The sequence below is a fragment of the Varroa destructor genome, unplaced genomic scaffold, assembly GCF_002443255.2.
Source record: "Varroa destructor unplaced genomic scaffold, Vdes_3.0 BEIS01000007.1, whole genome shotgun sequence".
In the NCBI taxonomy this organism is placed as follows: domain Eukaryota; kingdom Metazoa; phylum Arthropoda; class Arachnida; order Mesostigmata; family Varroidae; genus Varroa; species Varroa destructor.
The window spans coordinates 7,932,400-7,947,519 of NW_019211460.1; the positions used below are offsets into that span (position 1 = coordinate 7,932,400).

At 38.4% G+C, this 15,120-nt stretch overlaps 2 protein-coding genes across 4 annotated transcripts in view; one reads left to right on the top strand and one right to left on the bottom strand.

Moving 5' to 3' along the window:
- LOC111253952 (protein FMC1 homolog) overlaps positions 1-3,942 on the top strand; it is a 9,535-nt gene extending 5,593 nt beyond the window's left edge. The window contains exon 7 of the mRNA XM_086974501.1: positions 114-3,942. Within this exon, the coding sequence (XP_086830627.1) occupies positions 114-138 (25 nt within the window). The 3' untranslated portion in view covers positions 139-3,942. The remainder of the gene's footprint in view (positions 1-113) is intronic.
- Positions 3,943-4,314: 372 nt separating this feature from the next.
- Positions 4,315-11,008, bottom strand: LOC111253951 (uncharacterized). 3 transcript variants are annotated; one of them, XM_086974496.1, is made up of 4 exons: positions 10,374-11,008; positions 8,388-8,599; positions 7,219-7,427; positions 4,315-6,936 (listed from the first exon to the last, which is right to left on the bottom strand). In XM_086974496.1, exons 2-4 carry the CDS (start codon positions 8,509-8,511, stop codon positions 6,691-6,693), a joined length of 579 nt encoding a protein of 192 aa, XP_086830622.1. In that variant the 5' UTR covers positions 8,512-8,599; positions 10,374-11,008; the 3' UTR covers positions 4,315-6,690. The 3 variants fall into 3 exon arrangements, with proteins under 3 accessions (XP_086830622.1, XP_022669971.1, XP_022669970.1); XM_022814236.2 differs by having other exon boundaries at positions 8,388-8,596; positions 9,846-11,008; XM_022814235.2 differs by having other exon boundaries at positions 9,846-11,006.
- Positions 11,009-15,120: the final 4,112 nt, after the last annotated feature.

The following is a 15,120-nucleotide window of genomic DNA, read 5'->3' on the forward strand; positions in this document are numbered from 1 at the left end:
ATATATAGCACAGAAACGTGTATACTTTACCTACATACATCTATATACAGTGAAAATTTCCCTTCTTTTATTTAAGCTTTCAGTTTACATTCTCTTCCATTCATTATTTTTAGGTACTTTCGGATAAAAGCGAAATAACGACTAATCCTGACGTAGATTCCAAATGATAGATTGGCGCATCCGTTACCATATGACACGAGGCCTAGGACGAACCTTATTCCAAACGATCCTACTGAATATTTGCGAAATTGTGAACAAACCTCCAGAATTACGCTAAAGAACAACAACAGGTGGTTATATGAATAGGAAAGCGAAATCATAGCACTAACGATATATGGAGTTACCTAATCCATATCAAGACACTTGAGGGTTAAGAAGACTTGAAATCGCTTAGTTATTTGACAGCTACGAAACCCCGTACTTGATTTAGTTTATAAACTAATTTATAAACAAATTATCTTAGAAAGAAAACAATCTTGTTTGCATTATAAATTACATGAATTTTGAAAAAGCATAATTAAGAAATAATCATATTCTATAAAGATAGGGCGGCTATTTTTTGTGGAACTTAAGTGAACCTTATTTGTGACTGCGAAGTGAACACGATCCGTATAATTAAAGAAAGTCTTGTAAAACCAATAGCTGTAGTATATTAATTTTTTTTTATTAAAATAACACCAATGTTATAAGTATAGCCAGGAACCTATACATATTATTTATTTATCGAATCGGCCTGGCCATTCTCCTCATGTTTTAACATGGCATTAAGGTAAGAAAAAGATTATTAAAATTGTCTAAGTTATTCAACTATAAAACGAAGGTAAATATCTTAAAAGGTGTCAAGTTTTAAAGAAAATTTAAGGATACCAGTGCGAAAAAAATATGCAAAAACACATTATGCGGAAAGCTGAAATCGGACCGCTGGCAGGGCTGCGAACTCGGGGCTGCGCACATCTGGTTGTGAAAGTCGAATTTATTTCGTCATGGAAATATATCCCTTATACACAGATTTTGTGACAAAATGTTTAGGTCTGTCATGCGTAACTTGGCCGCCTTGCCACTAGACTTCCTAAGGACTAATCGAAGTCGGAAGAAATGATACGTTATCATCTGACTGCTAAATTTTTATAAAACTATTAACAAGATCAGCAAAATACGCTTTTCACAGAATATAGAAATTCGAATTATCCGTACAACTGCGCCAGTCGGAATATCTTTAATCCATTATACATCGCCCTTTTAACCCTGTTAGTAATTGACCCACTAACTATAATGAAGAAACATATATATTAGCTGTTCTTCCAAAGCCTACAACGATCTCGTCATATCCGAGCCAGTCTTCCTCTATATCCTTGAAACGAACAACACAAGCTGGCCGTGCTCTCCACAGTTCGATATCTTTGACCATCTTATTACCATGATACCATTTTCTAAAATAAGGACTCCGAAACGTGGGTGTTTATTGCGGTCTTCTTATATTACTCGATACTTTTTAGGCGACCACTGGTACTATCAAATCCAGGTACTTTAATATTGATTTCGAATTAGAATGGAGTTATTCACACTTTGAAGGCAAATTTCTTAATACACCTGCAAAGTGCCATTAGGCGCATATGGCTTGGTTTTAGAAAATCGGTAGGTGCTTAGTGTATGCTAATAAAATGCGTAACAAGTGACATTTTGTTGATCTGCTCGGTGGCAATGGTTGGTGTCATGCCCAGAATGGATACATCGGATGACACCAACGTATGACAGTAGGTAATGTTTGTATCAGATATTTATGATTTAATATCGAACGACCCACAATGCTTCATGCTAATTAGAAAATAAAGTGCTTCAATAAAATATGGAACCCACCAATATCTGAAAGAAACACATATACATTGTATTAAACTAACATTTTGATCGCAGGTACACAAAGGGTAGGCTATGCTGAACGAAAACAATTTAATTTAAACAATGAAGAAACCATTTAAGAACAACGTAATGCAATTGACTACGGCTTCTCTATGTAAACAATAAGGCTAAATTTTTCTAGTCAAAATCCACTAAGAATCTGCACCCGTATTTTGTGCGGGTTCGTCAACCCATAAATGAAATTACTTGCAGGAATACTGTTAGATCTCCCTAGAAATTGTCATATTATTGGATCATGAGCGCAATAAGCAACGCTTAGAAGAAAGTTTGAAGTAATTGCAGTTGGTTCACCAAAACAGTGGAATCTTAATTCTCCTTCGTAAACTTCTTTAGAGAGATTGGTTGTTACTAAACCCCAGCCCATTGATAATATGTCCTGTTACCCCGTGTACACTAAAGTTGGATATTTCACTTGTTAAATCATATTACTTAATAGCATATTACTTAAGATATATATTTGTTATATCTAATTAAAAAGAAAAGCAGCTTTAGAAAAGCCACAGAAGGAAGATCAAGAAACAAACATCTTCAGGTAAATTATAGATGTACTATGAGAGCAATAAGCGTATCTGCTGGAAATTCTTTGCTTATCTAACGCCAATATTGATTCCTTTATTGGATTCATGATAGAAATAGAGCGGTCGGAGCATTTGTATTTGTTCCAAGCGAACCAGTAGTCAGCCGTCTAACAAAAAAAATTGAGACATTAATTTCTCTAAATTATCTAGTAACAGGAAGTCTGTGGTTGATCCGAGGCTTAAAAAAATACACAATACCCGCTTTCTTGGCGGCTTGAATCTTACATTCATTAGTGGTACCATGCGAATGCTGACACAGCATTGTATTTAAAGTCATTTATATAAAAACACACGCAAATGCAATTTTCAATAGAAACAAAAAGCCGTTTACTCTTATGCGTTCCGACGGTACGTGCAACTTCGAGTAACAAGAACTAACACTGATCACCCTAATAAGCGAGATCAAGCATTAGATCGAATGGATTAATCTGAATTCATCTGAAATTCATAATTCTGAAATTTTACTAGGAAAAATGAAAAAAAACAATGCTAATAATCAGAATCGATATTCGTAAGAAGTATCAAGCGTAGGGATTTCGACTTGAATTTGCCTACCAAATTAAAAATAGGCCCACGTAACGTTTACTTTGAACAAGAATCTACTGACGGACATCTCTGTTGAAGATAACACTCCCGTAGTAATAATACCATTTATGATGAATAGTCCTAACATGAGAAGCGATCCGAAACTGCTCGAACATTTAGCGCACCCTGAGACATTATAAAAGCCCTCTAAGGAGGCATTTCTCAGCAGTTGTTTTTAAAAGCCGTCGTTGTCAGAGTATATATGCTAGTTAAACAAAATGTACGATAATTATATTGTTAATATAAAAGCTGTGACTACTTAATGGTACAGAGTTTTTTTGCATGTTTTTGTTATGAGTTCCTCATAGATATGTAACGCTCATAGATATGAACTCCAATACAGCGCGTTAATTCAGCGCGGATCGCTAAATATTGCGAAGCGAATTGTCGACATCTAACACTTTAGTAATTAATAAGTGTGAGTTTCGCGTCTAGTGTAACTTTTCGATGTAAGTATCACTACCTATTTATAGAGTGAAAGAGATATTGTCTAAACATTTTTATTTGTTTTTTTTTTCATTAAATGTATTTATATTACAGAACATATGGCTGCATTCGCAAGACTATAGCAGTCGTTGTTACCATTCCCGCCGTTCTCCTAACCCCTGCCCCCTTCAACCACGTCCCATTACTTAAGCGCATGTATTTATGGCTTATAGTTATATACCTGTTAAACTGTTCTTGTGGTCGAACTACACTCATATTTGTAGACAACCCAGTGTCCCACCTTCTAAAACCCTCTAAAACATTTTTTTCAATCCACATACATATGCTACATTATCTTTGCCATCACTTCCGGCCATTTTTTCATTCATATTGAATATATTTCAATAAAGATTATCTATATATCTGATAAAGCTTATTTCCTGCAATCTTCAATGTCGCAATAGGAGGTTACGGCGTGCCTTACCGCATTTCTCACGTTCAATTTTGTTGCTGTTCGTCCGTTTGTTGTTAAAATTCATGTTTTAGAAGGACTGCGTATTTAAGAAAGATTTAAATGGTAACGTATAAATATGTGTGAGAATGGTAGTCATTATGTTTGATAGGCTCATAAATTTGCAAGTAAATGGCTAACTAAGCAATTTTCTCGGTCGTTTAATCGCTACTGCTTATGGTGTTTAGATAGTACTGAAGTAACCTAGCTACTCTTTTCCAGTGAGTTCAAATTGCGGCGAAGTCAATGTGAGCTAATCTGAAAAACGATCACCTTTACTATATTCACTCGAATTCGTTTAAGTTTTTCTTATGTCATTGATTTCTTTATTGGCTATTACTCATAACGGATTGAATATTTTAGTATCGCCAACCTGCTTACGAAGCTCTTACAAGGCTCATGAATTAAGAGCCTTTTTACGACATAATAACGGCACAACTTACGTATGATACCACCAATTCGCTCCATTCCTGATTACGCATTATACTCAATAGGTTTTACGCACAACCCTTCCGAAAATCTCAAACCTAATTTCGATTGAGTTACTGTAAATCGTTGTTGGTCGTTATTACTGCGAACAATTGTACCCATGGGTATCCACTGTACACATCTGCCTATGGTCGTTTAGTATTTGCAGTTTCTTGTAAAAAGCTTTTGCCCTCCTTTTGACCTCGGCAACAAAGAAAACTTTCATTCCTACAGCGTTGCTTTGTTTTACGCCGCTTGCAGACATAGCTCCTTTATGATCAAGTTATACTGAGACGATTTTTAACATTCTTTTGCCGCCTATCCACACAGTATTTGTTCACATGTATGGCTGCGAGAATCACCTCTAAAGTCAACTATGTCGTACTATATGATTTATTTGACTAAATTTTTCAAAATAAGTAATTTTTCAAAAAGTCTTGCCGCATTTTAATAGGAGATTATTCGTTAGTTATCGAGAAGTTCGCAACCGCTGTTCTTCAGTGTCTCTACATAGATAAGGGGGAGATCCTGTGTTTCTTTAGTTCTTTGTGTTTTTGGAACTTAAAGCGGATTAGTAAGTGTCGCGGGAGGTAGTCAATCTGCAACAAAGAGCAGATAGGCTATACGATTCTTTAATAAAATATGATTATTATATCTAATATCTACGTGGTTTTTGTGCTGATATTTGAGACGCGTCTAGCTATCAGCTGCTATATCCTTTATATCACTATTAAGTTTTGCAAGCGTATATATATACTATTTATTTTGCTTTGCACGCCGTGTAGATACACGTTGAGATTAAAATTTGCATAATCTGCCACCTTGAGATTTGAATTAATGAAAGCTAATTCGGCTCAATCTTTATTTGCTTGAATAATTTACTAGCTCAGGTAGAGATGGCGCAGTTGCTTCACTCCAATTTTACTCGCCTGTAATGTTTGGAGTACGAATATACAGCCAGTTCTTGGTTAACAGACAGACAGATAACTGGTATAGAAGAACTGTTCGACAGAACAATACCACCGTACATGTCGGCGTATGTACACCAAGTAATCTTTATACAAGAGTTGATAGGGCCGGACTGTTTCATTTGTCGCTTCATACAGCTAGCTTGCGTGGTTTACCCCTTGCTACAAATTCATTAACAGATTGGACACCGCTAAAATCACTGTTGTTTTCTTATATTCAATAATGTTACATTCAAAAACTAGATCAGACACGCACATATATATATATAATTATGAATACTGACTAAAAATGCGAGGTACAGCTGTGTACACGTGGAGCTCTGTCTGCTAAGTAGTAAGATTCAAAGCCATACCAAAAGTCATTCGTATTGGTATATTCGATTCCTCACAACTTCAACCTCCTTCTGTTAAGCTTTCATCCATCACTATAAGCGACCGTAGCGGTGATTTTAAGATAGTCTACGTACAAAGCACATAGTCAGCGTGTCTCCCACTGAAAGTATGTTATTCCCGTCACTAAATAAATGAACGCTGGAATAATTAAACCTCTGCTAACCTGGAACTTTGATAGAAAAGTAGTAATGTATATATAGGCCACTTAGGGCGAACAAGTGGTTAATTAGTAAATTACATAATTCTCTTGTGGCATCAAGAGGTGCCGTCCTCATAAATGCGTTCTGAAGTAAGATTTCGAGTAGTCGTTTATTTTCTACCGTTCATTGGTTTCGTAATGCTTTAATAGAGAAAGAACTTGAGCAAAATATACAAACTAGTCTGATCACGCTCGTGAATTTCTCACCCTTCGATAGCTACGCATCATAGAGATACCCCTAGCTGTCCTAATTAGCCGCTATGACGGTGACGCCGCTTGCCTGGTAGCTGAGAGTGACTCTAAAACTGGCTCCTGCCTTTGCCGCGCGATTTAATACTGAGCGTGGACAAACAGGAGGTGGTCGCACTTGAGCATTTGCATTCGTGTTGCCTAAACTGAGCCGCCGGATTGTAACATCGGTGACGCAATCCCAAGGCGTTGTAGGCAGCTTTTTCCCTCGCTGAAAAAACTTTAGACTACTCTCTGAAAGCGCGTGGAAGCATACTTCGTCGTATTATCGCCGCATTTATACCCAGCGGCATTTCTTACGTTTCTGAGCGGACTGATTACTTGAGGTTGAATAGGTAAACTTAGATATTTGGTTATGTCTCTACTTCTTTGCAAAATCGAATCCGTGCATAAATTTCATTGTTTGTGAGGGATGGCCGTAGCTTCATCGTACGAGGGGGGCGCATCACAGAGAGGAGCGGATGCTTCTTGCAGATTACCGCTGCGCTGTTGTTGTGATTGAACCTGCGTCGGGGGCATATTTGGGTTGTATGCCGGCTGCGGAGCGATACCAGCAACGAAAGGTGGCGCCGCAAACGTGCCTACTCCAGGCGTTGCATAACTCGTTAGGACGGGCTGTACCGCAGCAGCCACGGGGTAACCCTGTCAATGCACGACGAATAATTCGAAATAACAATAAGATTGATATTGTTACTGTACGACAAAAAAGACCGAAAGCATAATACAAAATAGGTCAAATAGGTAACGGTCAATATGGTCTTCCTGACTTTCATAGGTAGAATATTTTACCTAGGAGACCCTAGAATAATCGAATGTCGATAGTATCATCTCACTGTGAATTTTGGAATAAATGTAGCCTTGGGTTTTGTTAGAAATTGGAGTTTAATCGTTTCATTGATAATAGTACCTAGCGGTGTTACTAACCGGATTAGGGGTGACATTGACTTGCGGCTGTATCGGGGCTCCTGCGTGACTTTGAGGACCGCCGACAACGACGTAACCAGGTGTGCGATGTTTGGGGTGGCAACAACAACAACAACATCGCCAAATAAGAACGCCCATCAATAGTAAGCAGCACAGGGCCCCGAACGAGTAGAAAGCCTCCCTATAGTTGCCATCATCCACATATTTTGCTGAAAATGAAAACATTAATGTGGCCACTTCGTTTGACTTCAACCGGGCCAGAAAAAGACTTTCTTCTAATTTTCGCTACCTTATGGCTAAACTGGGTGTAAGAGTATTATTTACATACAATGTGTTAAGTATGAATAGGAAGAATTCAAGCGTCGCTTGTGTATATGTTACAGCTAAATGAAATCGGTTTTTATATGTGGCGACAGGGCATTCCTCACGGACTTGTTGATTCAATGTAAGTTTTATCGCTTTTCGCAAGTTTGGGGCTTGAATAACCGCTCGTAAATTATTTAGAAAGTTCCTGATTCGCAAAGCCAGCTGTTTCAAATTTTGGGCTAACAAAATCGAAGATATTGAAAATTCAAAGGTTCAAAAAAGCGCCACAACTTGAAAAAGCAGCAGTCGTTGCCGGTACGCCCGGATCAACGATGTCTTGAAAACAGTTTCTACATAAAAATTCCTGAACAATCAAAAATCTTTTTTTAGTGATTTCTTATATATTTCCAACTCCCTCAATCTAAACCGCTTTGCTTTATTGAAGTCTCGTTCTGCTTCTTTGAAAGCCACATGCGAGCTGTGTAGACCGTTGATTTCAGGCAGCCAATACAGCATGTAATCTGGCGTTCGCTTAGTACCAAGAATCGCTGGTGGACGGATGCCCATTACGACAATCAGAGTGCCAGCATGTGTCACAATTTATGCTAAACGTCCTGCACAACAAATAGAAATCTCTAGGCAAAATGGTGTCCAATTTTGACAGCCTGCCCATTCGTGCAATCAAAGTGTTGTCCAATTAGAAATAAACACCTTGCTATTTAAAACATTATTTCTGATAATCACTTTCATCATTGCAAATGGCCACAAAAAAAAAACTACGAAGAGAAACGCCACCCTTTATGAATCTGTAAACCTTTGCCGAATTAAGAAAGGCTACATAGATTCTCAGTAGTCCTACTCACCGGCTATAAGAGAGACTAGTGCAAGAAAGAAGAGTATAGTTCCGGTTCCTATCGAGCGGCGATGTACAATTAGCACATTGCCTGTTTCAGGGTCGACAAGCACACGGGAACGCGGTTCCGCCATTGTCGAGAGCGGAGACCGACGACCCCTTGATTTGGTACTGGGTCCAGCTGACACGTTTACCGAATCCACCCAACAAACTTAAGTCCTACTATTAATAAAAAAAATCAACAAGGAAAAGTTCAATGATTAAAATTTCTGATTTCTCCTAATTTGCTAATACTCATATGATCGAACTATATCGCAAGTTTGTACGCATGCAAGGATCGGATTATTCAATGGAAATACACGTTTACGGCATATCTATAGAAAAAGTAAAGGTTGATCTCGCTATCTTGATAAGTTTGTTATGCACTTACATGGAAAATAACCCTTACTGTACAACGATTTCGAAAATGTTTTTGCTTTCGAAGGGAAATCCGAAAAGGATTACGTATATATTACAGACCTAAGAAGTAAGTATTTCCCTACAGGCCAATGACGTAACTATTAAAGCTTTGCTATACGGCTCAGAAAATTGGGACTAATAGAACCGACTGACATACGACGTACACCAAGACGCCGCAATATACTCCTGTCACAACGAATTTAGTTAGATACGTCCTCTATATTCGTAATTTTGCAGTACGTTCAACGAACTAACACATGTTTTATTCCGCAAACAAGATTCCAGCCTTATTTATACTCAACAGATTTGAGTTCCGCAGTTTTTTTCAGACTAATTTTAATTCAAAACATGACCTTCGCCTTTGAAGAGACTTCCCTACGGTAAAGAAAATATTTTTACGAAATAATGAGAGCGACAATCATGGTTTATCCTGTAACAAAGATAGTGAGCCAGGTTTGCAAAAATAACATAACGATTTGCAAAAATATCTGTGCTATAAACGAGATAACGCCGAGATCACATTTGTCGGCAACTGAACAGCCTTAATAAGTACAGCCTTTTGACAATAGTGCTGCAAACTCGTGAACTAGAATTTTCAGATCTGTGCATTGTGTACCTAATGAATATCTAGTCTACTAGAGCCGGGAAACTTACGGAAGAACCTTCACGAAGCTCCACATATCAAACTTTTCACTGGCATCGCATATTTCCTTTGCAATCAGATCTCTATCGTTATCATCGGGTTCATCAATTTTGAAACACGACACAAACCGTGGGAACTTACATATAACAAAAGATCGGCCTATATATACTGCACGCAACTTGCATAAAAAAAAAAAAACAAAATTGGTGCCAGTAACTCTATTTTTATTTTCTCTAGTAGGAAACTCTATTTTTATAATTTTCCAACGATCGAGATATCATGGTTCGTATGCCAACTTGATCGACACTTATCTCCACCATAGATAACATATAGAAGGAGCATGAACCTAATGAGCGCTGGACTTACTGTATTTTTTTCCGTTCTTGCTGCTACAGTAGTTGTTTCTTTTGAAACTGTCAGAACAGTCTCAATATGCAAATGCACCAACGGTGTCCAACTTCTCTATTATAACACAAATAAATTTGAAAATCAGCTTTTCACTAATATCTTCGCCTTCAATTCCACGCAGGCAATTTCGTCACCTTCACACAAAATTTTCCTCTACTTATTATATATACCGGTGAAACCCATTTACACATTCGTACACAAGATAATTAGCTCGGTCGATAACTTTCAGTGCAGACATATACCGTTCTACAGTGTATACAGCAAGAAACCTTTTGCTGACAGGAAATACTGTTTCTCCAATTTCCAATAGCTCCACCCCAATTACAAACGGCACTGATGTCTTTACACTGATTCAAATTCTTTCAACCATTTTATCTAAGTATGTAGAATCAAGCCAGATCAGGTAACACCGCCGTCTTGTTGAACTGACTTCTATGTCTGGTCCAGTTTATTTGTTTTCAAGTCCACTTATTTCGCATCACTTACACGAGAGACATTTCCCTCAGCCGTTCGTCGTCAACTAAGTAATTTCGAGAAAACAGGTTCACTATGGTTACTATATGCACGGGCAGTCTGGCAGCGAATGGCTCAGCTGCGTTGCAGCTCCTTCCTCAGACGAATGCAACGACGACAGCGACTCCTGCGATCATCATCAGCATTTGACCCAGCAAGCCCCAAGCAAAGCAGTCGGCATCGGCCGTCGAGGCACAAAAAGGTATAGCGCTTGCTAATGCTGCTGTCGCTCCTACACAGCTGAAGACGTAAGGCGAGCAGGAGTTGCTAATAAAAGCCACCGTTGTCACTATAACAGATGCAATCCGCACCCGCAGCTGTAGAAGCAACCTGTGAGGAAAGACAGATGGCGAATCTGCACACTTGTTCAGAGCTTCCTCTTCCTTTCGACACTACAGCTTGCAAGCGACTCTATATGCTTTGGTTGGTCGCATTTTCGCTTTTTTCTCCGTTTTAACTGTATCGCGGGAATGCTGATACCCAACCTGACCAAGCATTTGAGAGGAGCATGCGCGCGAAAATTTGAACTTGCATGCGATCGTTTTATAAGCTCACCGCATGATGTGTCTAACAGTGAGATAGGATGAAGCGATAGGATGGACCGTTCGATATTTACTGGCGTTGCTATTTTGATCTTTGCAATGTGAATTTGACGTGTTGTGAGAAACTTTTAGCGCCTAGTTGCGTCCAACACCCGCAGCTGCAATATAGCGTTCTGGGTTTGAATCTCCACACCGTAAACTTCGTAAACATGCGAATGTAATATCATTAAATAAATGTGCATATATATATATATATATATATATATATATATATATATTTAAGATGAAACTCAAGGTGTATTTCACGATAGTTACTGTCTATATAATATGAGCGTTGATTCAGTCATTGCTGAATACTACACTAAGACGGTCATATAAGTCTTTGTTACATTAATTCCATTTTTTCTTGCTCAACGCCAAGTAATGTCCCATTTTTAAAATGTGACATTATTTGTTTGTAAAAGTAAGTCAAGTTAGCCTTTTTCGGTTGTCAATTTTTAAGTACTGCTACGTGCGTAGAAAAATCAAAGAGCCAATGTAAACATCCTAACAAGATGTTGATGGCGGTAAGCGGGTAGTCGGATTCATAGACAGATCCGGTCAGCAACATAACCTTTTCCGAGTCGAAGGATTCTGTAGAAACTCAGCTTTATCTAGGCACATGGATAAACTTGCGCGTAGGTCGTGAGATCGCTTTGTCTTGGGAGTTTGCCTTTCCGTATATATTCCTGGTCATACGGGCCATACATTTCAAGCTACCAAGTTGCCTGAATACACGACGCCACTGGCACTGTAATGTTTGTTAAGGGCGAAATTCTAAAGCGCCTAAGATTGGGAAGTTCTTTAAAATAGAGGATACGAAAAGCTAAAAAGGAAGAAAAATAAGTATATACACTTGAGAAAAAGTTGCATTGTAGACCTACAAAATGTTTTATTTAACTATTGATGAAAATTTGAGTCTCTTAATAACTACGACATAGCTAAACATGTTAACCATTATTTGCAGCGGCCGTTAACGATAATAATAAAAATAGCTTTCGAAAAGGTACGAACGACTTTAGATTTACTGTATTAGGCATATTGGTCGCGTCACCTTTTTCCAATGAGTTGTAGAAAACCATAAATATATACAAAATATAATTTGTATACAAAATTCCATGTCTGGTAGCTTTTCGTACATTCGGTTATCGCTTTATAGGTTAATTTTATGTTGGACAAACTCTGTTTAGTACATGAACAATACTCCTGCCTGTGTCAGTTGACATGATGTGATGTCTCTATACCCTTGGTAACCCAATGCACGGAATGATTCCTGTTGTATACATACAACTGTTTAGTTGTGTTACTTGGTGTATAAGTGTTTTAAACCATACGTATATATGTATATGGGAAGAACACATATTGAATGTTATAAATATGTTCGTTTGTTTCCTTCCTATTTTGAGAAGTCAATTCAGTTTTCGCAACATAGCGCATTGCCGTTCTAAAAGTTCATGTAGGCGTGCTTGTACGCTTAAAAATTGCTCATTAACTGGCATGACTTACAGCTATTTTTTAAAAAGTAGGCTTATCGAACAAGTACACAGCAGGACATCTGCATCAACCGGCATCTAGAATCAGGTGCGCAGATCCCAGTTGGCTCGTGTTTTTCAATGTCGACGTTTATCAGTAGTTCTATAGCGTACACAGACTTTTTCCTGAAACATTTATGGCTATCTCTTTCCGGCACTGAAATATGCTTTGGATGAGTGGGGAATGCGTTTTGACAGCTCATTCGTTGCGCATGCTCCGACCTATATACACACAATCAAAATGCAAGGGCGCCATAAGACCTAGAGATTATTGGTGATGCGTTTACATGTTAAGTGACTGGGACTATGCATCTTATTCGTACGGCGGCGGTTTACGCATCGTGTTCGGGTTGAAAGCGGGCTCCCCCGGGAAATCCATTGAAGAATACAGGTGATGGCCCACACGAGTATGCGTTCCGTAATAATTTGTGATTGAGCCAAGAACCAGAATAGCGGGTCGTGATACCTAGATTATCAAAACGAAAAGTTAATAGAGTCATGTCGCAATACGTACACATACGCATTGCGACATGACTCTATTAACTTAAAATTGCACGTGACTTATATCTATGTCAAGCAGTGGTAATTTTCATCTCTTTAGATTGCAATAGTACATACCACATCTACGCTAATTACGCAACTGTAATAAGGCCTGTGGGTACTTCAGTGACGACAGTCTACGTACTCCAGCAGAATCTCTTAATCGAAGACTAGAAATTGCAATGTATAAATATAGTCACAAATTTTAGTGGCTAACTTTGAACTTTTGATCGCTAATTCTCTGCGCGCTCTACAAAATACCTCCCATGTTTTTGAACAACTACAGATTCTGGAAGTTGGGACCTGACGCCAGCTCTGACATGTGAATAATTGATTACAACTGGAATAAGTTTATGTTGAATTAAAAAATGTTTGTAGAGGTCAACTCAAGGTATTACATTAAACAGTCTATTGATCTTGTTGTGTTTCGTCAGTACGTGCAGCATCCTGGGAATCCCTGGAATTTTAATAGTCTGAATGCTTACCATCAATAGATAATGATGATCCACTATACTAACTTTTTATAGCTATTTTTGCACTAAACATCATCTGGGTTTAGTCTGTAACTGAGTGAAGATGAGAACAGTAACGGAAAATGTTAGCTTACCGGACATTGCACCTGAACAGTTGTCTGCGTTTGGGGCTCATTAGGGAGAATATACTCAGGCTGCCTGCGACGACAGCAACAACGCTACAGAAGATTGAGTAAAAGGCCATGGTACACATGGTACAGACTGAAGCTATGATGTACAGGCCATCTTTCCAGCTTTGATCATATACGAGATTCGCTTGAAACAAAGGATGACACCAACAATGGAACTTCAACAATCGCCTTTGACGCATGACATACAGGAGACATTGTACAGGAAATACAACTGAATGGACTCAACTGTATCTATTTACCTTTAGACGTACTAACTGTTCCCAAGTAAGTTATGAACGAACTTATTATGGCTAGATCCATGCTGCAAAGAGTAACAGCGAAATAAGGTCAAGCTAAACCGCCTAGAAAGAATTATGTACCTCACTTCCAACAGAGCATATAACGGCAACAAAAAATAAAACAGCTCCGAATGCTATCCGTTGATGCCGAATCACAGTAACCGGTCTGTCACTTGGGTCGACGGTCACTTGAACACTGCGGTCCATTATGCAAGCTTGGCAAAACCTACTAAAGCAGTTATTTTTGACAGTTATCCTCTGTCTGAACTAACAACCCTTCCGTCACCTGTAAACTTTTAATGTCAACAATAGCACCTATTAGTCGTCGACCAAATAACATCGCCATCATTAAATAATATCATGAGCTAAATTGATTTTTCGGAGAATATTTCGGGGTTACAGTGAGCATGTGCAAAACCCTCTAGCTTTTCAGCCAATGCTATCTAATTTTAAATACATTTGATGAGAGCCACTGATATAACAGTAGTTGAGAGTGATGACAGATACGTCACATTGACGTTGGTAAAGCCTGGATTTGATGCAAGGTAAAGGCGCAAGAGCTGGCGTATCGTGACACGTATGAAGCTCACCTTCACCGGCTAGGGAGTGCCCTTCGATAGTTCAACGGTTCGATGTAGGCAGATTATAGCGCCACGCAGACAAAACAAAATCGTTCACTTAATTTTCTGTCTGTTCACAAATTTCGATATACTTTACTCCTCCATAACGTCACACATACTTTAAATGAGTGGCTTTGCAATTAACATATCATAGGGTTATATTAGGGTTTGAAGCTCACATTTCTTGCTTAAAATCCAATTTGTGCCAAAAGAAATTGATTACAATCTATGCCTTATTACTTTCGGCTGCAATATTTTAATAAATGCATATATTTCGTATGCATAGATTTCATAGGAAAGCTTTATAAAGATTTCCCAAATTTATTTGCCCAACGGACGACCTCGTCAAAATTAAACTTAGAAGTTTCTTTTTAGCACAGATAACACACGTTTCTGGATTACGCCTTCTTGAGCTTGTGGCGACATTAACAATGATCCAAGTGTCGCATCCTAAACGATTGCAAGATCATTTAAACATCCTGGAACGGTATAAGCCACTTTATAC

Bases quoted from the DNA above. Each gene is read 5' to 3' on its own strand.
- LOC111253951 (XM_086974496.1), bottom strand. From the start codon at position 8,511: ATGGCGGAACCGCGTTCCCGTGTGCTTGTCGACCCTGAAACAGGCAAT. The intron at 7,428-8,387 runs GTGAGTAGGACT...TTTCATTTTCAG, and splicing joins ACTAGTCTCTCTTATAGCCG to CAAAATATGTGGATGATGGC. The intron at 6,937-7,218 runs GTTAGTAACACC...GTGCATTGACAG, and splicing joins TCAATGTCACCCCTAATCCG to GGTTACCCCGTGGCTGCTGC.